Below are 24,896 nucleotides of genomic sequence, written 5' to 3' on the forward strand. Positions count from 1 at the left end.
ACTAAATATCAGTATGTACGTAGAACTTCTGAAGCGTGATTCTTGATGCAATCTCATAATGTTTGCAAATAAGGTCAACATTTCAGCTCTGGGCTATTCATTGGAGTGACTAATACTAATCTAAACCCTCCCAAGCCCAAGTAGCACCTTGTATAATACTTATAAGAAATGTAACGTGAAAAAAGCAATAGATTGGTTAGTAAAGGTTAAAAGAGCATAAATTAACATTTGTATGTAATACTAGTTCCGAGTCGGTATCAGGATGCTTCTTTTAAGGAACTGGTTTGGTTTTTGCCTACGGTACTAATTTTTGGTCGAGGTTTACGATAGCTCTAGGTGTAATTCTATTTAGTATTACAATAGTAAACAAACGCTGGATTATCACCTTACTAAAGAGTAAGTTAACGCACGGTTGATAAGACGTTCCAAAATATAGCAAATTTTAACATCAAACCTTCACGATTTATTGATTTTCAAAACTAAAACATGATCGAACCACATTTATAGATTCATAAGAGAGGTACACATATTTTTAGCAAAAATAATTCTATTAAATGTTCCATAAAAAATGTTTGAATAAAGCGTAGTAGCCAACCTTTTTAAACAGTGTTGTCATAAAAAGGCAAGTGAATAGAATTTAAGTTATTTTCGATATTTTAATAGCCACAACAATTTTCTTCAAGACCCTAGCTGCGCAAAAATATTTTTGGCTGAGAAACACCTGGAGACAGCTTATTCAGCTTTCAGAAATTGAATTGAATGAGTTTAACAGTATGTAAAATGCACCAACTTTCAAAATTTTAATTCAAAGGCATAGTTTAAAATTCACTGAGTTAAGCGCCATTACGCACATAAGTCCTTCGTTGATTATGGTACGGTAAACGGCTCATTCGTAGAATTTATTCACATCATATGGGGCCACTAAAATAACTACGAATTATGTTTCTCAAGACCGGTATAGCTATTCCTTGTTTAATAATAATATTTGATAGAGCTGATTCCAATTGGTTGAACAATTGTGTACCATATATCTATACATTACAGATTGAATTTTTGGACGCCTTGAGGCATAGATTATATAGACTCCTGATTATCCGGGATGAAAGGGAAATAATTATCCCGGATATCGAAAATTCCGATTGAACTACTCTCTATGTAAAAATGTAGGCATTTTACATTCCATCACGGCGTGGTTTCATTCGTGGTGGCCGGCAGAAAGTAGTTTTTTCGCTTTAATTCAAGGTAAGATACTATTTACCGACGCAATGCGTATGTTTTCCGCCTGGTAAACATCCTACGTGATCAACTGTCTGAGATATAAACGTTTTATCAAATACCCCCACGGAATAAACTACGAAAAGACATCACGTTAGGGTGCATATACTGCAGGAAACTGATTTTTTATATATCTTATGATTAGGAAATCAGTGTTTGAACTTAAAAATTTTCAACTAGCGAATTCGCTCTTTAGCACAATAGAGGATACATATAAGGTAACACACATATCCTACACACGCTTTCCCGTTTACGCCTTGATCAAAGACTAAATAGTTATTTTTTTAAACCACAGAATATTGAAATTGGAATTATGATTGCGTAATTGAAGTGAAGCAGCTTGCTGATAGTGCCTTCCGCTGCGAAGGTCAGGAATTCAACTAACAACGATGCTAATAATACTCCCAGCTAAATCGAAGCTGAGTGCTTGTGTAGACGTCGAAATTTAATGGAAAACAGCAGGGAGCACATAGAAAGGAGCCGAGACCGCTCGTCTGAATTTGCGAGTTTTAGATGCCGAATGGTTCATTGTGATGTGGATAATATAGACATGTCTCCTTAACCTTCACGTCGAAGGCAGTGATTTTTGTCTAATTGAATCGATTAGAAAATTTAGCGTTTTATATAATACATGTATAATATAACATTAAACTTGCAGCAAAATATATAATAAACTGACGATAAATATACTCAACAAACGGATATTTATTAAAAGTATTGAGGGTGTAAAAATCATTCGTATTTACCGGGATTTCAGAGTTTAAAATTATTTAGAGAAAGTTTACTTACAGTCCAATTTTTAATGCTCAAAATTGATCCTAATATTCTCGTCCCAGTTTTAACGGTGCTTTAATTATCTTAATTCTTGCACTAAGGGTGGGCGATCGCCTCCCACTGTGGCACCTCGCACAATATCACGTATCACGTAATCATATAAATGTAAGTAGCTAGGTAACCGTAGGTTGATGGAGTAAGCCACTGAACAAACTTATAATAATGCTGGCTGACTTATGTGTTTATTACAAAGGAAAAAATGTGAAACTTTGTAAGATTTTTAATGTCAGTGACTAGTCACAACACAGTTACAGAGCAAAATACTGTCGACAAATCTCCTGTTCTTTATATTTGTGGCCATTTATTTCATTGTAGCATCCCAATTATCATGTCGCTTTTAATTTCACATCAATCTACACGATTAAAAATATATTTCCAACTGCTACAGCATTTTAAAACAAAACCGACCCAGTTTCAATTCTCTCTCTTCTAAATCTATTTGACTGTCGTCATTTTACACGACAATACCTCCATTTTGAGTAAAATTCCCCATTAAATATTATTCCTAACTTTGGTCTCGTTATCTGCTTTGGGGATGGCAGAAAATTTTATACGGGTTCATTTGCAGCACACACATGACGAGAGGACGTGTCACGATATAAATGCCCTGTGAACTTGGAGCGCTGGTGTTCCCCATTGCATTCATCATGGAACCTCACTTCCTCGTGGAAGTTGATGGGGTGTCCGATACGGACGTCGTGTCGAATAGATCTTCCGGCTGCCTCCCTCCGCCCTCCTCGCCCCACCAACCCCACCTCCCAGCCCCGGTATGCCTAAAAGGCTCTAATTCAACGCCCTCCAATTCCCTCCCTTATCACCCTCGAATCCTCTCACCCCCTCTCCGAAATTCCGGAATTCTCCTCGCTCAGCCAATCCCGCCCCCCCTGCGTACCAATTCTATGCAAAGGGCAGCATGAAGGAAATAAATCACGAATCATGGCTCCCTCCTCCTTTTCATGATTAAAACGGCAGCATCTGCAAACGACGCCTTCAACTATTTACCTAGAAATGGAGGTGGAGGTGGCATCACCAGTTCCATTTTAGGTCTCAAGACCATGTTTTAATATTCCATTAACGCAAGAGCTCGCTCGTAACTCAAGCAGACGGAATTCCTTAGTTAGCCTGGAATAAAAACCCACCTCCTTGACCGAAACAGGTCTCGCGTTTACCCTGTTGAGATATTTTACGATATCAAAGCCAGGCAAAATATGCGAATTAGTTTCTTCGCACCTGAGGCCCAAATTAGGATATCAATGTATCCTGGATGGATCTCATTGCTGAAGCGGAATATTGGCCACTCTAACAGACAAAACTGTCACCTAACCTTCCACTGCAAGAAGTTCATGCATATCCTGTCTTAAAGCACAATCTTATTTGTCACGTGCCTAATGAAAGATATTTAATAGTATATTTTAGTCTTGCTAAATATTGTTCCTTTTTGGTCCATATTGAATAGAACGTTTAATACACTATTTCGCAGCATAAGTATGTCTCCTTTTGCCAAATTTTCAAAATTAGTCCAGATTTGTTTTAAAAAATGGATTAAGATGTAAAAAGATATATAATAATAGCAATATTTTGTGTTGAGGTAATATTTGTATTGAAAAACATTTGATAGCCTAATTAATCGAGTGTTTTTTTTACATCGTATACATATTGCACTTATTTATATATATATATATATAGTAATATAAATATATATATACATTGTGTTTTATTGTGCCGTCCAAATGGTATATTGCTATCATGAGTGCTTCTACATCATCAATGTATACTATATGTACACCCACACACCAACTAGCTGAATTTAAAAAGTTTCATAGATTCAGACGAAATATGGAGGAATTCGAACATGATTTACGGCCAAGAAATAATGTTCTCCATGATAAAAATAGATCAAATAATATGCATTACTACCGAGGTTTCTATATTATGCATTATACATTGATGAGGAATTATAGCACGTAATCCAAGGTCGGAATCGATTTTATCTTACACAATGGAAAATTATAATCGCTCTTCATCTTTCATTAAACAGATCAATTTTGAGCTTAAATAAGTAAATTCATCCTATATTCAAAATAAATATTTTTACCTTGTGACGTAGAGACCTTGGAGGATGATTGCCGAGTATATGACTTTTTTCTCCCTCTATCTTGAAACTCCCACGGTGCCACTATGAGTATTCAACGGAGAGCACACACAGGTTCACCGAGCAGCGAAATCCAAACTGATCGCTGAAAAGTGCAAAAAATTATATTTTGTTTGATTCTTTTCATACAAATTTTTCATTTAGATGTTCTTGTTGCAAGGTGGGTAAATATTTTTTTAGCAGACAACTGATTTATGGCAATGTGAAACACGAGTATATTAAATCCTCAGGTGGATTGATCTGGACATGGTAGCAAAACTCTCTCTGGCATCCCTCGGTTACTTTTTGTAGCCATATGGTCTTCTATGAGAACAACAGCTTCAACGTTCACTGAATAAAACCTATTAGGTCCTGTAGAAAATTCAGGAGAATAAAAATGCTTGAACTCAAACAAGGTGATACCTTGAATTTTTTCATTCATTAACGGCAATGCGCTCACTAGATGACCTGGAAATCCCATCAAGCTTGCAGGATAATTTCCATTTGATCAATTTTCCCGGGCATTGTTCCAGCTAAAATACATGCCCAGTGGAGGCATGTTAAAAATTAAATTTCTACTACCAGTGACGCAGACACGGTGAGGCAAAAGCGGACGATGCCACTGTTTCACATGTGTAGAGAAAACAGTGTAGACATGTGTAATTGATAGATAGAGAAACAGACTATGAGCTAAATACTTTCCTCCAGGAATTCAATCTGATACGCGTACGACAAAAAACTGATAAAACAGAATTCATATACTGCGAAGTAATCATAAATCGACAAAAAAATCTAAATTAGAAATCATCCATTTCATTTCCAACAATATTTCCTGCAAATGAAATTGAAATTCTACCAGCCTTTTGCAGAATAATGAAGTAGATAGACAAATTTAGCCGACAAGATTTTAAGAAATGAAGGTCACGTGGAGGTTATTCTCGATAAAATTTCCCAACATCCTATTCCTTTCCCCAAGCCTCTTCAAAAAATACCAGTTACGGAGAAGTATTGGAGTGAAAGATTGCCGTGAGGGAAGGAAATGGGTGGTAGTGACGGGAGAGGGCGAAGGAAATGATTTAGAACTCTTGATAGGTAGTCGGCGAACGCGGTAAGGAGATATCGGGGAGCAGAAAGCACCCGAGTATACGGGTGCAACTTTATGTGAATCTATCAAATTCCTCCTCGGCACTTGAACTTGAAGAGTCAACTCTCGAGGAATAGTTTTGGATAACTTTTTGTGTATATTTGGAGCAAAATTATGGTGACTCATATGTTGCTGGTGACTCGTGATTTTCCATAGCCGTATAGTAAAAGTATCATAACGTTTTTCTGTCTCCTGTAAGGAATTATTTTTAAGGGCATGACTTTGTTTGTATTTATTTTCAAATAAATGTATTTATTGTGACTTCATACGGATACCGGAGAAAGGTTAAGTAGGGAGCCACAGACGTGGAGACAGAGGTGAGGGTTGTGGAAGCGAGTCGCACTGGTTGGTTGGCTCAATGGAGCACACGCAAAGTTGGTCTAGTTAGAGAGAGTAAGGTCTTATTATTCTTAATTTTAGGCTATTAATTCTCATTTTTAAGGTTGAGGAAAGTTTCATTAGCCCCGCGAGAACACGAGTCTGGCAATGATGCAGATACAGGAAATGATAGGTCGACGAAGTGGTTCACGGTCTTGGTTGCGGTTCTCTCGAGTAAGAGCCGAGAAAGATAAAAAGAAAGATAAGCATACTGCCGAAAAATCAACATAAGAGCCATAGCCCGTTAAAATTAAACGACGCCTACTTTAAGATCGTAAAACATTTTGTGATATTTTTGAGAATTAATAGTTATTACATAACCTACCTAAGAAATGGCGGAAAAAGCTTTTAACTGACAAACGGATATCCAGTTCTGTAGGTATGAAAGTGAGTTTGCACCCTTATTTCTGTAAAATTACAATTATATTCGTTGAATTCTTTGTATTAAGAGAATATTTCCCTTTAATTCAATAAACACGACGGCTTGTGGAAAGTATTGAGCGTGCAAACACTAAAAGATACAGCTATGAAGTATTTAGTCAGCACAGGAAAAAGGTGATGGATCCTACTGAACTTTTGCGGAAGATGAAAAGTGAATCTTATAAAATTAATTTAAAAATCAATACTCTTATAAATGGACTACTTATTTGTAACGGTAAATGAACTATTTATAGTTAAAACTGTAATAATATCCGACTATCTTTTGAAAATATTAATTCTGGAGATGCATGGAAAAATTTATCATATGCTGATAGGTATTACATGCATTCAATCGTAAATAGAATTTAACAATGAATGTTTAGTATTTAAAATGAAATTTTTGATCGTATTTATTCTATATTGTTAATGTAATTCTGTCATGAGTTTTCATATTGGGAAGCAATGTAATAACTTTACTAAATGCTAAATATTACAAAGATACAAAAATTCAAATAATTTATTAAAGAAAGAAAAATGCATCAATGTTAATTCCACTTAATTTAATAAGTAAAATTAAAACAAGTGTATTTAACAAAGCTGTATTTTTCTTTACGTGATGGATAAGTTCCACAATGTCCAGCCAAAAACTACAAAGTGTATTCAAATAAATTTTCCCAATGGGATTCTAGTTAATCACTATTAATTAAATATTTTTAGTTAAACAATATTGTTTTTGTCTCATATTTTTGAATTTTTCCTTCTCAGGTGTACAATGGGACCCCAATAAAAAGCATGCAGGACGGCGCTGCAAAAGAATGGACCGCAGTCACGTGATTGATTGCTATAAGGAGAGTCAGATCTGAAGTATTCTCAAGATCAGACAAATTTTACCAAATTCCAACGTCCCACCAACATTCATATCGCAAGTGCCACAATATGTAACCCAAAACTTTGCCGTGCTGGTAGCCATCAGAATGCATAAACTATCAAACGCTTTTAGTCAATCTTTTTACAGTCCCTATCTTCACACTAACTTTGTGGCTTCTTCATATGTTTACCGAAATTCCTCTGATTGTTTCTGATTGGTGAGTAGTTGTCTAGTATATGTGATGTCATTTTACCTTACGTAAATTTTAGGGAAAAAAAGCGCTTCACATAGTGTAAGAAAGTAAAAATTGCGCTGCCTTAGCAGTGTAAATTTTTCGAAATCCAGCAAACGATCCAAATGCTCGGTGAGTAGTGTGTAATTTGAAAAAATCTTATCCCAAATATTTTGATACAACGTCCCTACCGGGCAAGTGAAGAGGGAACAGAACAAGTGGAGAGAACGAGCACGGAAGTGAGCAAGACAGTGCTCCATTCCCTCAAAGATCCTTCAAAACCAAAAGGGGGTCCTCCACATCCCTGTTCGGCAGCACAGGGTGCGCCATAAAATTTAAAATTAGGAAAAAATCCCAAGAGCAACACCGCTCGCTCCATCCAGAGGATGTCGATCTCCACCGACCCAGTTTCCGCAGTGGTAGCCAACGGCAGCGAATCGGACTACTTCAGCCCGGACAGGACACCACCCTCGCCCATTCACCCGCTCCTGCACCACCCTTGGGTGGGTAACGGAGTACCACCGTGGAACTGGAGCGGTGGGGCATCCGGTGATGATAACCTGGACTGGCTGGCGTCAAGGGGGACCGGGGATGCCGCCGACGAGAAACTCTACGCTGTCCCAACCGGGATCATAGTTCTTCTCTCCGTCCTGTATGGGGCCATATCCGTGGCGGCCGTCTTCGGGAACGCCCTGGTCATTTGGATCCACGTGAGTGAGGGAAAAGGGTTGAGTTTAACGGACTACGGCATTTCCTATCCGTGACATGTGGAGATATAGAAACTGCACTCAGGGGAACGTGAAGAAAGATACTTTTACTGATATGAGAAGCCACGGCACTTGTTTCAACGTTTGTCCCGAGTAGAAACATGTGCCGGACTGATCTAACGGGACTTTATTTCCTCTGGACACGTATTCGGAATAAGTGAATAATGGCAAATCAATCATTGCCTTTAGTGAATACGTAACGAGGGCTGTCATGATGGTAACTCAGGTTTCGGTCTATCATGGCGCCGGGCAAGGCTAGAGCCACCACCTTGGTGTCTAAACGTCCTTGAACTCAATACGCATCCTGTTCTGGCAGTATGCAGACTGTGTATCTTCTAATTTTCTCACTGCGAAGTGTGAAAATATGCGCTGCAATAAAAAATTCCGCGAGTTGTCAGCGAGTATTTCCGAAGCGGGTCGAGGTGTCCTGATATTAAAAAGGAAAATTTTGTTCAGGGATTAAGTATTCCTCTGGGTCGGGGTGCATTGATTCCTTTTTACCCTTCTTTTCAATGAATCCACCCTCCTAATCCACGATAGGGCCCGTTTCTCATAGCTACAAGGTAATGTAGTACCCTCGTGGTTCACTCGTGCATGGTCTAATCTGACGGAAATAAATGTTACAAAACTCATCCCGTTTATATTTCAGTGCATTCGTAGTATGGAATATTTTATTAATTTACAATTGCTTTTGCATGAATTTCAAATTGATTGGAAGCTTAGGAAACGATGATCGACGGTCGATGATGACGCGCAATATGGGAAACGATTTTTGGAAAGATGGGAAGTTTTGGGTATACGTAATGCACAGTGGCTTGATTTTAGTACGGCCGGGTCCAAGTTGAAACTGCTACCCATCTAAGGGAGTTAATTTATATTAAATCCCCTATTCGGCAGTAGGAGAGGAAACTGGCCTCCCCTTTGCTTTATATTCTTTCCTCTCCATTTTGCTGTTCACATACGTCTCCTCTCCGAGTAAATATAAGTCCCCTACTACCCGAGATGGACAAGATCCAATCTGCGTAGAAGACTACGTAACATTTCCAGTGTGGTTACCTAATAAGGACTCAACTAAACTCGTAATTAGGTTTGCCACATTGCGTTGGACATTAGCTCTGGAGCCGTAATTATGGGACCGTCACAAGCTAAAGGATGTTTGATGTTTGAAATTTAGCGTCAATGTTGCACGGCAATTCAACGTCACGAAGTTGTCGATGCCTTGACTTCAATACATGCATGTAACTGCGGTGAAAATATATTTTACAGCACGTCATCGTTGATTTCCTATCATATCATGATTCTCTACATGGGTTCATGATGTCATAAATTGGATTCATTTGATTTAGAGGATTTTTTTTACTATTCATCAGCTCGAGATTTTTATAACTGGGTTTCAATTTGGAAATGGATTACCGCACAACCCTAACCGCACTTAATCCAAGTACCGCATACGCGTATTAGTAATTTGGGGAGGCTCTTGCATTAAATAGTAAGCTTCTGTTTCTCGATTCATCTAATGCATCCGCGATCTTCATCCGCGTAACAAGTGTTTTTGTGGGAACATAAAGTCATGCGACCACTATGAATTATTTTCAGGCGCTGAAGCTTGAAATCATCGCTATCCCTTAATAAACCGACCATTTATGTGCTTCGATCGTGTAGCTTTTACCGTCGTCGTAAAAGGCAACAGCTGCAATACTAATAGTATTCCGATGGAAATTGATTCTGTAATTAATCTGTGCGATTTCATCACGCCAAAGTCATACGGCAGAGAAACGGCTGTCCAGCAAGAGACTGTACTCCACGATTATGGTTTGTAAAGCGCCTCCAAAACGTCCCGCGGAATATTAAAACTTCAGTAAAAAATTATTGTCCTGGAATAATCTGTTTTCCATTTTTCAGTTGAATACTTCACCAGAAGCCGATTTTGTTCAATATCCATTCCGAAAAATCTGTTCTCACATTTCAATTAAACGCCTCACCAATCATTGCAATCTTCCTTTTTCGTCTCACGGAGATAAAATACCAACTTCGCCAACCATGACGGCATAATAAATTTAATTTTTGTTGAGAATCCGCACGCATTAATTGCGTCAAACTTTTTTCGATGAACAGACTTGCTTACTTCTACCCGGAAAGTGCTTTCCCATTGATATAATTCCTTTCCTTTTCTGACTTCATTATGGGAGTGACAACCTCGTTTCCGTAGAATATGAGATTTGATGAATGGTATGAAGTCCACCAATTGATTCGAGAGGAAATATTAAATGAAAAGAAGTCGTAAGCTGAATCACTCAGTAATGAAAAATATCTATAAATAATGCCCACTGAACTATCACCGAAATCGCGCGTAGGAAGAAAGGGTCGATCAATGAGACGACACGATGCCGCAGACAGTGATTTGTTGCCTTTCCGCACAACCCTATTCCATGATGCATAAATAATTCTCACTTTATATATTCTTTATTAATTTTTCGCTGAATATATTTTCGTTGTCCCAAGGATCTTCTCAAGTGTCGAGGTGTCAACCCTCGTGTTGACCTTCCCGCTGATTCAGCGTTTAAGGCTCAAGTTTACCGGATATATCCTCTCATCAGTGGTGGATGATTGAAGTTCATGAACTTTCGAAGACCTAACTATTATCTTTAATCTAGAAGAGCATTCAAATACAAAACGAAAACCCTTTGGAGGCAAGCATTGGATTGCATAGCCATTACGAGTATGTATTGCTAAGAGACATTTTTCAATAGCAAAACTATATTTTAATCCATTCGACTTTCAATTGCACGAGTTCAGACACGCATTTATCTATTTATAACTTTTGGTTTCTTATTTCTACTTAGTCTATTCGAAATTTATTTGCATGTACTTGTTCTTAGGTCTTCAAATACTGACTAGATATAATATTTAAATTTGTTACTCATCAGTCATTACAAACTTTCCTGGGATCAAGCTAAATTATATATATTTAAAGTACACCTCTCAATCAATTACTGGGCATCTGTTAAAATTGAATTTGCATAGCAGTACTTAATTATGAGCTGCGCCATTATAACATTTGCTATAGTGATTCCAATGCGCATTTTAAGTATGGAATTGCCAGTAAATCACTTGATTAAAAAAATCCAGGAAAATTATATTCTTGAATATTTGTAACAATAAGCCTGTATTATTTGCGACTTAGCCTATTACTACCGCTAACCTTAAACTTGAAGCCTGATTGATTTGAAAGTTCCCTTGAAAAACCTCTGTCCCTTCCTGTATTCTGCAACACACTCATTGACTTTGTCCAGTCTGTTGAATGCAATGGCAACACTTTTGACGTAAACAAAGATATTCCTTTGAATCAGATTGTACAATAAGTTTACTATTCAATTGAAAAACCATATTGCTTTCACTCTTATAACTTTATGGTTACATATTTTTCAAAATTAGATGATGCCTGCTTATATTTAACTTCTTAGCTTTCATCAAAATTACCGTGGATAATACGTTCCCATAATGGCTAAGACACACTCACGAAAACTATTAGATATAGCGATTAGACGAAAACAACAACTTCGAATAAACTAAATCTTAGGATACTATTCCTTTATCTAAGCCTTGATGCTTTACCATTTCGTCATTTTTTTTATTTAAATGGTGCTAAAGCATTTAATATTCATGGAGGAAACACAATTAAACGGAGTGAGTGAACGCCTGAGTAATTTAAGACCGAAATATGGTTTTGATGCATAAAAGCCAATAATGAACTTCATAAACAATTTATTAACACTGATCAGTTTTTAAACGACCCCGCATCAAAGATGGCCTAATTTTTACCAAATAAAATGGTTAAACCAAGCCACTATTAAATTTGGAGAAGTATTAAAAATGGCCCCTTTCAAATATAATTAGAATACGTGCTTTAAATGTTGTAAGATTTCTTTTGTATTTTTAAATTTTATTTTAAACGTGTAAAGTATTAAAAACATAAAATCTTTAAATTTAATATCAAGCATTGAATTTTAAATTGTTTGGTAAAAAACACGCTGATAAAATGTAAAAAAATTTAAGATTTAGATATAATTTTATAATATGCATTAGCTATCTACCTCTAATATCAATAGCATGGTGCACCCAACACTCAATTTCCATTGTGATACTTGCTTTCCGCTATTTTACACTAAATATTTCGGCTAATATCTCATGGCTGCGAAGATAGTTAAGATGGAATTAAAATAATTACACTTTTGTCAAATTTTTATGAACAAAATAGTACAGGTTTGAAACAATCATTTCCCCCGAGTGAAAATAATTGTAAAATTTCCCATCATCAAAAATAAACCAACTTACAAATTTTCCCCTTAAAATCTTTGCCATATTTCTCCACTTTCTCTCCGATGAAATGTATTATTCTCATTAATTAATAGCGAAAAACTGGAACGATAGGAAAAGCGAGATTATGATGGAATAAATCCACGTCGTAAATAAAAGACACCTGGCCGAATGGACGGAACGGCGGAAAACGGATCGATGCCGAACGAAGACGCTGCATACTTATGTCACGTAAAGCGAATTCCATCATTTACTTTCATTCAATTCCATCGCCACGAGTTCGAATAGAGAAAGAGCATTTGTCGCAATAACGTGCCGACTCCGACACCGCGCGACAGGACGGAGTGACTGAGTCACAGAGACACCTAAATCGGAAAGTTTTGGAACACCGCCTTTCCCAGTTTACTCCGATTTTCGAGGACCGACGGAGATGACGTCTGCAGGACAGCCAACAACAGCTGCCCACCGCTTGAGTGCTAGCAAATAGGCGCCACGGCTATGACTGTCACGCGCAGAAGAGCAGGGGTAACGGAAATGGAAGGAGGTGATGGGGAGGGGAGGGATTGAGACTGGTTTTTAGCCCACAGCACACACACATTCTCGCACATATGTAATCGAATTTTGTCGATTCTAACGCCATATCAACTCAGCTTCGCACACGAGACGTGCTGGCCATTCAGAGCTATCACAAAGATAGTTACGCTAGGATAAACGATGAAAAAGGCTCAGCGCTGAATGAACAATTAATAATCTAATAAATCCTAATTTATTTAATCCTCGGAAGCATAGATGCAATAGAAATCTTAAAAAAATGTTGTCGAAAAGAGAGAACTCACTCAACTGCCGACTAGAATAGCGGTTGCGCCATGCAAGTTTCGAACTCAGCCTTGATCGATAATAAACTCGTGTTGCAGTGGAATAATCATACAAGTGGACTCCAGTTGGGAACAGCTCCCAAATTTAATATTCTTTATACGCCTTGTTTGGAGGGTCATTTATCGTTAAGATTATCGAAAAACCAATCGTTAATTCCTCTTTAAGCCGATATTCCAAATATAGAAATTGACAAAATGTGTTCAGCGATTATTGTTTAGATATTAGAGGGTTGCTATTTATATTTTCAGCCTTATAATGAAAAGATTAATGTTGTGTTGAAAATGGTTTCATTGTTTTTCGAAGTGTTTTACATGATAATCAATTCACTTTTCATGCGCTCGAACCAATTTTCGTAACACTTTCTCCACTCCGATTGAGGTACCTCCAAAACATGGTTTTTGAATGCATCAACGGCTTCTTCAGGCGCCCAAAAGCATTGACCACGCAATTTGTTCTTGATTAACGGGAATAAAAAGAATTCATTTGTTGCTTGATCCGGGCTTTACGAGGGATGACCCATCAATTCGACGTTTTGGCAAGTCAAATAGGTAGTTGTTTCTGCCGATCTGTGAGATCTTGAATTGTCATGATGAAGAATGATCCTTCGTTGCCGCTTTTTATCCGTATTTAACCTAGCACTTTTGGTAAACAAAGGCTCGCGCGCCATTCAGAATTCACGGTTCTACGTTTCTCTAACGGTACGGTTGCCGTATGTCCAGTTATTCCGAAGAAACAGGCGATCATTTACTTCGTGCAAGAATCACTTTTGTCGGATTTGGCTCGTCTTGGACGACCCATAGAGTGGATCGCTGTTTTGTTTAGGGCTCATACGCATAGATTCAAGATTTTTCACTTGTGCATATGTTATAAACAGCTTTTGATGCACGGCGATGGTATTTGTTGAGCATTTCTTTGCCCCAATTGACACGAGCATCTTTTGAAGTTTTGTCAAATCGTGCGGGATCCAACGCGAACAAATTTGTTTCACAGCTTATTGTTCATGCAATTTCTTATTGATGCTCTTCATAATAATCCCCAAAGATGTCTCAATATCACGATAAGTCACATGACAACCTTCATTGACTAGTTCCCTCACAGCATCAATGTCTTCTGGCACAACAACTGATTTTGGACGACCTTCACGAATTTCATCGCAGAGCGAACGGCGGCCATGATTGAATTTCTTATACCAGCGTTTCACAGTAGCAAAGGTTGTGGCTTCATCGCCAAAAGTGGAAGTAAGTTAATCGATGCCCTCCTGTCTTGATAATCCACGTTGAAAGTCGTAAAAAATCATGGCACGAAAGTGTTCACGAGTTAGCTCCATTTTTTCGCTGAAACAAAATTTTCGAGTCACAGTAAACATCACAATTAATAATCAAATGAGAAAATGTTCAGAAAAGAGTAAGCGTTAAAAGGGTCGAACTTTCAGATGGCGCCTAAACCACTAAGTGTTATCAAGGCTAAAAATATAAATAGCAACCCTCGTTTATGTAACAAGGCTTGTTATAGGTACATAGGACTAGAGTCTTAGTTAGTGGTACCGATGTATTAATATCTAGTTATCTAACTGGTCGGCAGTTAGTCACCAACCTCTGCCCAGAGATGCCGATTTGGGAATTCCATTTTCCCTCGAGCAATCCGTGATAGAGTCTAGTCAAACATCTTCCCTCCTAATCCAATCTCCACAAAGTCTGCCTCATAGCCCATCCTTCACCCTTCGGCGCTTGCACCTTCACACCGCTTGTTAAGTTACAATGTATACAGGTAGACGTCGATGGAGTAGCAAAATGGCTCTTCAAGGAAACGCTGATATGCATATAAATGAGATATTACCGACCACAATAATCCACGGGAACAAGGACTAGATTGGTTAGGTTAGAGCTAACCTCACACTACCCACTGAAGCGTGTGGTATTCCAGCTTTTCTCCTTACGAAAACAATATAATATTTATATATTTTTCTTACCGCACAGAATTATTTATCTATTGGCATTGTAAAGGGGCGTGATAGTCCAGCGGAGAGTGCGCTATGCTGCTGACCCGCAGTGCCCGGATTCGATTCCTGGGTACGCCTCCAAACAACCTCAGCTGCATTCAAGCCGTGTGATTTTTCGGGCACGAGATCTTTCTGGAAAATCACAGGCGGCACGAGGAAATGAACTACCCCTCACCCTACCAAATCCACTTGTGTATGAATATTAGACACCGTTGGACTATGTTCAACCCTCAGTTATCAAAGCGACCTTCGGTTTGATAACTGTGGTGGTGGTATTAGAATATCTATTTCAGGAATTATTTTGGCTGACATTAAATCAACATTCGCCATGCATGGAGAGTACCTTATTTTTTGATCGGCCGAACGTTTACTTTGACGGGTGCTAGAAAGAGTGTACATTTACCCGGGGAGATCCTCACCCCACCTCTGCTTCCTTCCATTCCCTCCGGGGCTCACACCCCTCACTCTTCCACTCCCACCTCCACGGACAGCGAGCGGGCCCTCTTTCACATAAATCAACATCAAGAACCCCAGTTCGGCGATTGGTAAATACCAAGGAACCTAACAAAAAAATGATGCGTTACGATTCCCCAGCCTCCGCCCACGAAACACTCACGTTCACAGTGCCCCCCCCCCTTTACAAAGCACGCCCCCCACCCATCGCTGCTGACTATCCCAACTCTGCCATTTATTCCACACCACTCACCCCACACCCCAAGGTGCGTCAAAAAATCTTACAGTTACCATTTCCATGGTACATACTAAGTTTTTTGCTTCCGACTAATGGCCGCACCGGGCATACATTTACGAGCCCTTCACAAGATAGGCATCGAGTGAAATAGGGTCCATTGTTGCAACATTTAACTACAAACGTTTATCCACTCCTAAGGCCTGAGGCCCGAAAGGTGAGATATTTGACATCAAGGGATGCCTTGTCACTCGGAGAGCACGGATGAGAAATTCTGAAACAGAAACTTATGATAAATCTAATGATAACGGAAAATCTCTTGCTCCAATTCTTAAAGTTTCTTCCACTTTCTGCCCTGAAATGTTCCGATTTGTTTGAAGAGAATTAGTTTAACTGGGTACGGGTAGCATTCCGGGTTGTTAGCCCAATGCCTAATGAAAAGACTCGGTGCTGCTGATTTTTTTTATTTCCTCGGAAATGACGGCAATAATGTCTACACTGTCAAAAGTGAAAGCAATGAAGAACACTATTATTGAATTTCATGGCCCCTTCAGCTTTCGGAAACATTAATTACATCTCTAATAAAGGGTAAATTTCAACCTATTTTTTTTATTCCAATCTTGTCTAAGCTGGAAGGGATCAAATAAAATAATCTGTTAATAACTCTTATGATAATGCCGTCGTTCATGTGGGCGCCATACTTTTCATTATTTTTAAATTAATATAAAATGGGAAAAAGCCACTACTCCCTGACCCAGGGAATTCAGATGAGCTACCACCGCGAAACGTTTAAAACCCTTTCCGTCATTCATCCCTTCAATTCATCTCGTCTCTATTACATTTCCCCATTAATCTCAATTACCCCCCAAATTATTACCGAGTGTTACTCATAGGAAAAATGAAACAAGTGAAATTTTGCGAAAGAATTTATAAGCTAATATTACGAACGCAGCAATTAACAAATGGAACGCATTTAATTGCCTCTAACTACGTAAATAAACTCATCCAATTAGAGTTTTCCTTACAAGACATTCTAAACATGATTCGGCATTACTATGAAATTATCATTTACATAAAACTAACTGACCTGGCGAACTTCGTACCGCCTAGCAATCAATCAACAGTTTAGTTACACCATTTATAAATCAAGAAATTCAGTCCCGATTTTAATCATATTTGACTTGTTTTAATAATATAAGGAAAAAAAATTAATAAAACTACAAAAATAAGTATTACAATGGCTTGTCAGAAAGGCATTTTATTTATTCAATCTATATATGCATTCTGGTTTATTCTCTTTAGTCAAGCACCTTCTGATATACAACATTTTTGGTTTTGCAATCAGGCGCAACAAAAAATAAAGCGGATGGTTTACCAGCACGTGAACATGCCACATAAGTATAATTGAGCATGAGAAAAACATGGATTTTCTAGATTCAGACCACAAACACTAAACGATTGTTAATCGTCATCGCGAACAGCACACGAAGTGGAAATTGAAGTTGTTGTAACTCAAGGGGCATATCGGTTTGGATCATGGAAATCCTCTGAATAAGAACTTCCTCATCTTTCACTTTTCCTGTGAGTATAGTCACGTGAATCACATTGTCGTCAGTTTTTTTGTCACCAAACGCGTTCCATTGCATACTTTATGTTGGTTTAGTTTTCGCAGTTTAGTTTCATCATGACCACCGAGCCAACTTTCAGCTGTAAATTGTATGGTGGTAAGCCTGGCACATCCCAGGAGTTTAAAATTTCAGATGGATAGTTAGTGACTTCGTCTTCGTTTGTTACACAGTTAATGGATTTGAGTGAATTCAGTTTACCACCGATTTGATTCTGAATTACAAAGTTTAAGCCATCCATATATTTGTCCTAAGCCGCCCAAATTGCTCACTCATTCAACCATTTGTGATTTTTGTGGTTCAGGTGACCGGGAACACTTTGTTGATTAGCTCATATTTTGATGAAACGGAATTGCATAAATTCCAAGGAAATGGAATCAATCCGCTCGATTCGTCGACAGGAACACGGCCATTACCGATAGTCAACAATTGCTTGGAGAAATCTTCAGCAGATGAATCGTTCAGCAATGCAACTCTCATATTTGTTGTCAGTTGAAGTTTTTTCATATAGCGCCACAGATTTGATGACTTGAGGCAAGTGTTTATTTCATCGGCAGCAGTCGATCTTGGAATGACTGGCAGTGTTTGGCGGAAATCGCCAGACAGTAAAATCATTACGCCACCACAGCATCGTGAGTCATTGCGCAGATCTTTCTATGTCCGGTCAAGTGCTTCCAATGTGCGTTCGTGCGCCATCGTGTATTCGTCCCATATGATTTTAGATGCTACAAAAATGTTGGCCATTGCGGACTGTTTCGAAATGTTACATGTCACTCGTTCCGAATTTTGTAGGTTTAACGGCAACTTTAACGCTGAATGAGCCTTACGGCATCCTTCCAACAACGTGGCCGCTACGCCAGAAGAAGCAACTGCTACCACAAAGTCGCAGGAACAGTGGCCAAAAGCAATGATATGAGGATATGCCTGCCCAGTTTCACCAGGGGCATTCAGGAAAGATAACCCTTCATTTCCATCATCAATTGCTCTCATTAATGTATCATATTCGTCCTTCTGTTAGGGGCTCAGCTGGGGTATATTCGTTTGAACTGATTGGTCAAATTCATGTCGCTCATATTCACGTTCACGTTCCAATTCTCGATTGAACGCGTCGTTCATTCCACGATCTGGCGCGGCATTCCTGACTTCACTAATAAACTGCCGCACATTAGGTAACACATGTCTTCAATCAACAGCAACGCCTGGCTATGCATCTCCTCATTTACCTCAACATCGAGATTTCTTGAACTTCTATGAATTCGATGTTAAATGTCTTCTGACATGTTGCCCTTGTATTTTTTCCACGGGTTACGTGGATTGGGTGGGAAGCATGTCGAAAGGATGATAGTAAGTAATGTGCGTATCTGACTTGGAGATGCAGAAATAGTTGCTTCAGCCATTGCCGTGTCCCTATGATAATCGCTTTCAAGCAAATTGAGCTCTTGACATGCAGCACGAAATGCTGGGCACACCATGCCATTAACTGTTCGTAGTGATTCGAACGATGTTGGCCCTCGAATATTCACCATTAACAACCGCAAAGAGAAGCATTCATCATTCTTCGGATTAACTGTATTAATATGGCCAAGAGCATCAGTAGAACGCACATTCGGATGACCAGGAACCTCCTCACCTTCCTTCCGACGTTGAAATTTCTTCGATGAAGCGATACGATACGATGTTTTACGATACGATACTTTTACGATATTTTAATGGTTATTCTGCTATTCTGTAATGAGTCGTATGGAAAAAACCAAGCATCATTAAAATCGGTTCTGCCTTCCTCGAGTTATAAATGGTGTAACTAACATGATTTACGACTTTCTTTTATTTATGTGTGTGTGTATATATATATATATATATATATATATATATATATATATATATATATAGATAGATAGATAGATAAATTAGTGTCTGTCTGTGAAAACTGATATATCTATGCATTATTGTCTACATTGATTTGAATAGTTTGAAGGTCGTTCAGCAATTGTATGATTTTAAGGATTTTTAAGTCATGATGGATTAAAGTCAGAAGAATAGTTTTCATTTGATTATTTTATGCTTTAGTTTTTATGTATTGCATTAAATCTACTGCTTTACCGGCAGAACACATTAAGTTAATTTCAATTTCCACTCAGAACAGTTTAATTTAAATTAAAATCACTCTTAAGATATTCATGAAATAATTAGTACTACCTATTACATGCATGCCTGCTCAACAAGCAAAATATTAGGTTTCTGATTATTAGGCATTTTCAGCCTTCTTTACGGTGTGTTTGAGTGTTTGACCAAGTGCGTGTGCATGATTGATGAGAATCACTGTGTTCTCATGTACCCAAGTGGAAATGTACGCGACAACTTCTGTTAGTTACATATTGCAGCTTTAATGCATTAATTCAATCTCACTTGCAGGTCACTGGCGTGGGAATAACTCCCCGTAAATCCTGAATAGGTGTGAGTGTGATACACAGGAGGGTGACTGGTGTTTCACATAAGGGAGTAGGTGCCAATATAAGATTAATTCTTTAAGTTTTAATCTGATTATGAATCAATTATTTTTTAATAAAGACGCTTGATATGATGATTAGTCGCCATTATTTCTAGTGGATTTCTTTCGTAAAATGGTATTCTTTTCGTCCTCGGTGCCGCATTGTTAATATAATAATATTGGATAAATTATCCCCGCGCAGGGTTTAATTCGGAGGTACCTTTCATCAGGTTATTTTCTAGCTTTAAAAAGAGCAGAGAAATTTCCTTTAAAAAATCTTTAAAAATACCTCAGTAATCACCTCTAAAGTTTATTTGTAAAGTGATACTTGATAGCTCATCTGGTACCAATTATTAAGGTGTGTGAAATTCACACGCTGAGAGAATGGAGGCCAGTTACTTTCCCGTCCACAACCTCTTATCCAAAGGTACCTCTAGAGGTACTTCTATGAACTCATTCTTTTGCCTTGTCTAATCATATTAAGGGGAAGAAGAAAGTCAGGCTGTCCCAAATTATGAGGGGCAGTCAAAAAACCGAACACCCGCTACAACAACCAGTCGGCGCACCAACAAGGACTTTACCCAACAACTACGTGCACCCGTGAGTTGTTACTATTAAGTTCTCCTCCCACAGCGATAGCAGTATCGACACGTAAAAGGCTAGCTTCTAGCTTTTAAGGGACTGTGTATCATGGCGGATGGTCCGTTTTCATTTGACTGTCCCTAGTAGTTCCTAGTGAGTAGTCGACCATATTACAACACGCTCACCGAAGGCCTGTGATAATTGTCAACTCAAAAGAAAATAGAATCCATTGGGAAAGGAGGGGAGAAATTTTCAAAGTAATCTGGTGCGGTTAATCAATGTTTTCTGGGCCCCAAAAAAATTCTTTCATACCTCTCATTCTGCATAAACTGTGATGCGCATACAATTCTTTCATACCGCTCGGTGTACTTGGAGCAATCAAAATCTTCCACTGAGACAGCTTACGCAGGGTATAAAGGGAAAGAAGTTGCATGATGACTACGGGGCATTGCGGTATTACACTTAGGTGATGGTAGTGAGATTTCAACTACGCTTGACGCTTCCCACGAAGTGCAAATTTTTAAAGAATTTTATATCTCACTTATTTCTCATAATTCAAGGTTCAATACTTTTTACCAGTACCTAACCTCAGTTCTTTCTACAATATAACTTCCTTCGTGCTGTTTTAAACTTCGATATTTGGTAATTAGTGCCAAAATAATATACTCCTTAGATTTGATCTTAACCCAAGGTTAACATATATGCATTCTGCATAAACTGCGAAGCACATGGCATTTCAAGATTCCATACTTTAAAGCCCCTCTCTCTGTATGCGTTAAAATTTTTAACTTCCAAGGGATGATTTTAATTATCGAAGGGAGTCCGGCGGCCATTGTGTAAACATGAAGTTAGAAATAGAATGTAAACAACTCGTAAGACCGTGGTTACAGTAAACTTCCCTCGCAATGCGGCAGTCACATATGAAATTTAGCCAACTATAACTTATCAGTGAAATGAACGAAGATATTTATGCCATAAACGTTATTGAAGTTCCTTCAATCGAAAATAATTTTCAAAAGGTTTCATTACCCTTTCGAGCAATTATTGAACGTTAGCTCTGTTGAGATGAATTCACGGCACAGCTACAAGAAAGCGAGTTCTTTCATAGGTGACGTCGAAGGCATATTATAATTCGATACCCGGTTCCTGGTCAACACTCCTTTTTTCCATAGATGACGTCATCAGAGGAGACACACTTTCTCCCTAATAATACACCATTGGCGCGATTCCTCGAAGGGAAAATGACGGGAGTAAAAGGGAACGCCCATGACCAGCCAATTACTTAAAGAGTATGGAAAAGCCAAGGGTCTTGGATGGTGATCTCATAATGCCCCTTAGTAGGCCTAATTGAAAGGAAAACATTTACTCCTTGCCCGGAATCGCCGATTTCACGGTGGAAGATGTCATTCTGCTGGCGTGAACGGGAGCGGCGAGATAAAATACAGCGTCCCGTGGGGGAAGGGGGCAGGAGAGAAATAGTGCACCCCAACAAATGACTGCTAAACTTCGTCGCAGTAATTGGATATCTTGAAACTCTGTTTTCCACGAACGCCAAGACAAAAAGGTAAATCAATACCTTGTTTTTTTCCATAGCGCACATTTCTAAACAGCTCACATGACAAATTACCATCGAAGGCGAGAGTCTTTATTTTTTAATTATAGGATGGGAGTGAAGGCTTAATCATATCATTTTACAGGAATTCATTCAAATTGGTGCTATGACATTAATGTATATCAATTCGTTTAAGTCAATTAATGCTTCTTTTACTCATCATCTTTTGGTTTTCTAATCGTCTAAAATCGCAATTTAAGTTTTCTTTTATGTATAAAATATTACAAATTGTTCTAAAACTAATCCTCCTCACAAAGGAGGTTTTCTTGAAGTCGTCATGTTCACACTTCATTGAAGTGCATACAACAACTATTGTTTCTATATATTTCTAAAAACAATTCCTAAACTTTTTACAGACATCATCTGCCGGGTCAAGTTCAAATTCCAGATCAAACAACTAGTTAGAGTAGTATTTAATCAGCGAAAACCGTGACGTGAAACGCGAGAGTAGGCGAGAATTAGCAATGGCATTCAGAATATTTGAACAGGTAGATTAAACGGGAAAAATTCCATGGCTGGCTTAGGAATGAAAGCAGGTGGATAATGTATTCATTCGGTAAATTTTCAAATGGCAAAGCTTTAATTAAATAGACGGGCAAGGTATTGCAGTCACTGTTGAACGAATCACACTTCCAATGAGAATTGTGCGGTACGAATATCAATCATGAAAAAATGAAAGCTAACGGATACTCAAGAAATATTCATGAGGGCGTAAATAAGAGAATGGCAGAAGGTAGAATAAAAATGACTGAAATACTGGAAGTTTAAGAATATTGAAGACGCAAGTATTGTACGGGAGAATTTTTAATAAGTAGAAAATAGGCATCCTGAATGGTACCAAAGAAATGAGGAGTTGAAGAAGGGAATAGTTTAGGTCAAAATCAAATCATATTTTTCGCAAATATTTTGAAACGTTTAAAACGTATTCTACACATTGGACGACACATACCAACAATAATTACAAACAGAAGCGTCGGTACGAAATAATTTATGGGGGCCCAACACTGTATCTGTTCTTTCATTTCGTGCCATAATTGCCCAAAGGACGATATTTGAAATTGAATTAATATTGAGTGAGCTTCATTGGAATGAACTATGGTGGCCACAAATTGGCGGAATGTTTGGTTTACAGCGTAAGCCAATATTCAGTCCCCAGCGTCGGTTGATGGGCAGCCCAAAGGGTACGGTAACCGCACTCCCTAGACCGTGTCAGTTCTCCCAATATACTCTTATGCACTGTTTGAAAGAGACCTCACTGTAAAGGCAAACATTGCCCTCTTGTGGCCATTTAAAAAAAAGATTAATGAGAGGTGACGAGAAATCAAACATAACCACCAATATTTGAGGGGATTGCAAATGATTAAGAAACTTTATAATGCTGATATGAGGAAAAAGAATAATTCTATATTAGATTGATAGGGACTACTATCAAAATTGAATACACAAGAGAAAATGGTGGCATAAATATCTTCTAACTTGAGCAGCTCTTGAGCAGAAAGATAGCATTGGTATAAAGGAACGGACACCCGACCACCGTCACTTTGAAAGGGGCGATCATCAATGAATTTTAAGTTGGGTAGAAGGGCCACAGAGTTAGGTTAGTAGAGCTACTCATCGTATTTACGCAAAACAACGAAACCGAAACACAAAAGGAAAAGACAAAATGAAAAAAAATTAAAAATATTCCTAGATTAATTTTCTATGATTCACCAACATGAGTGATTCAAGGAATTTTGGACGTCATCACAAATAGATATTTAGGTATTTTAGTACCCTGCAAGCCACGGCTAGGGGGCGTGGTAGGGGATGAATCCAGACAAATCAGACAAATGTTGACCCGAATATGGCCCTACCGCGGTCGGGCAGTGTTATTCTGATCCCTAATCGTTCGTGGAAAAAGTGACATCGTAAATCTATCTATTCTACATTTAATACGTACAAGAACAAGTTGAATAAGTTTGATTCAGTAAGTTTAGTATAATTGTTGTTTGAAGTATACCGTTTAAGGCTGGCTTTGAATGGACAGATTTGCCAACGCAATTCTTCTCCTTCCCATTCACCTTCGCCATTCAATGTGCCCCCTGCCCCTTTTAGATTTTTCCCAACAATCCTCTCTCCTCTCTCATCATGCCTAGTACTTCGTCTGTTTTCCTTTTCGTCCGTTTAAACTTCCCCACCCTTCTCCAACCCGACATTCAAAAGCCTCCAATCTACGCCTATCCTTTTGTTTCAATGTCCATGTTTCAGTGCCGTAAAAAACCAGGCTCCTAATGAAAGTTTTTACGCTTCTTTTCTTTTCTTAATATCCTTAAACTTAGAGTAGAGGTAGTTAAAATGTTGAATGGTATTTCATTGCCTTAAGTTCCCATAAAAATGGTAATACCACGATTCGTTCGGCACAAAGAAGACGATGATGAATGGCAACCTTCTTGACTGTTTGCAGATAACTTCTGATAAGCTATTTGACCAGCAACTCGTTAATTTTATGGCAGTGGCACATTCAACGCGCTACTATGATCACATGCAGATTTAATGCTATTTCCATAAGAAAAACCAATGTTTAAATTTCATGATTATGATTTTCCTTGCACGATAAAATATGAAAAAATTACTTAACCGAGCATTGACTTAAATAGTTTGTGCATCGATATGGTCGCTAG

General features: G+C 38.3%; 1 protein-coding gene across 1 annotated transcript in view; it reads left to right on the top strand.

The window, feature by feature from the left end:
- LOC139686812 (uncharacterized) overlaps window positions 1-24,896 on the top strand; it is a 128,478-nt gene that overhangs the window by 80,934 nt on the left and 22,648 nt on the right. Inside the window, exon 3 of the mRNA XM_071583879.1 lies at window positions 6,948-7,992. Coding sequence (XP_071439980.1) covers window positions 7,669-7,992 — 324 coding nt within the window. The 5' untranslated portion in view covers window positions 6,948-7,668. The remainder of the gene's footprint in view (window positions 1-6,947; window positions 7,993-24,896) is intronic.

This window comes from Hetaerina americana, unplaced genomic scaffold (genome assembly GCF_022747635.1).
Source record: "Hetaerina americana unplaced genomic scaffold, ioHetAmer1.1.p SCAF_15, whole genome shotgun sequence".
Lineage (NCBI taxonomy): Eukaryota > Metazoa > Arthropoda > Insecta > Odonata > Calopterygidae > Hetaerina > Hetaerina americana.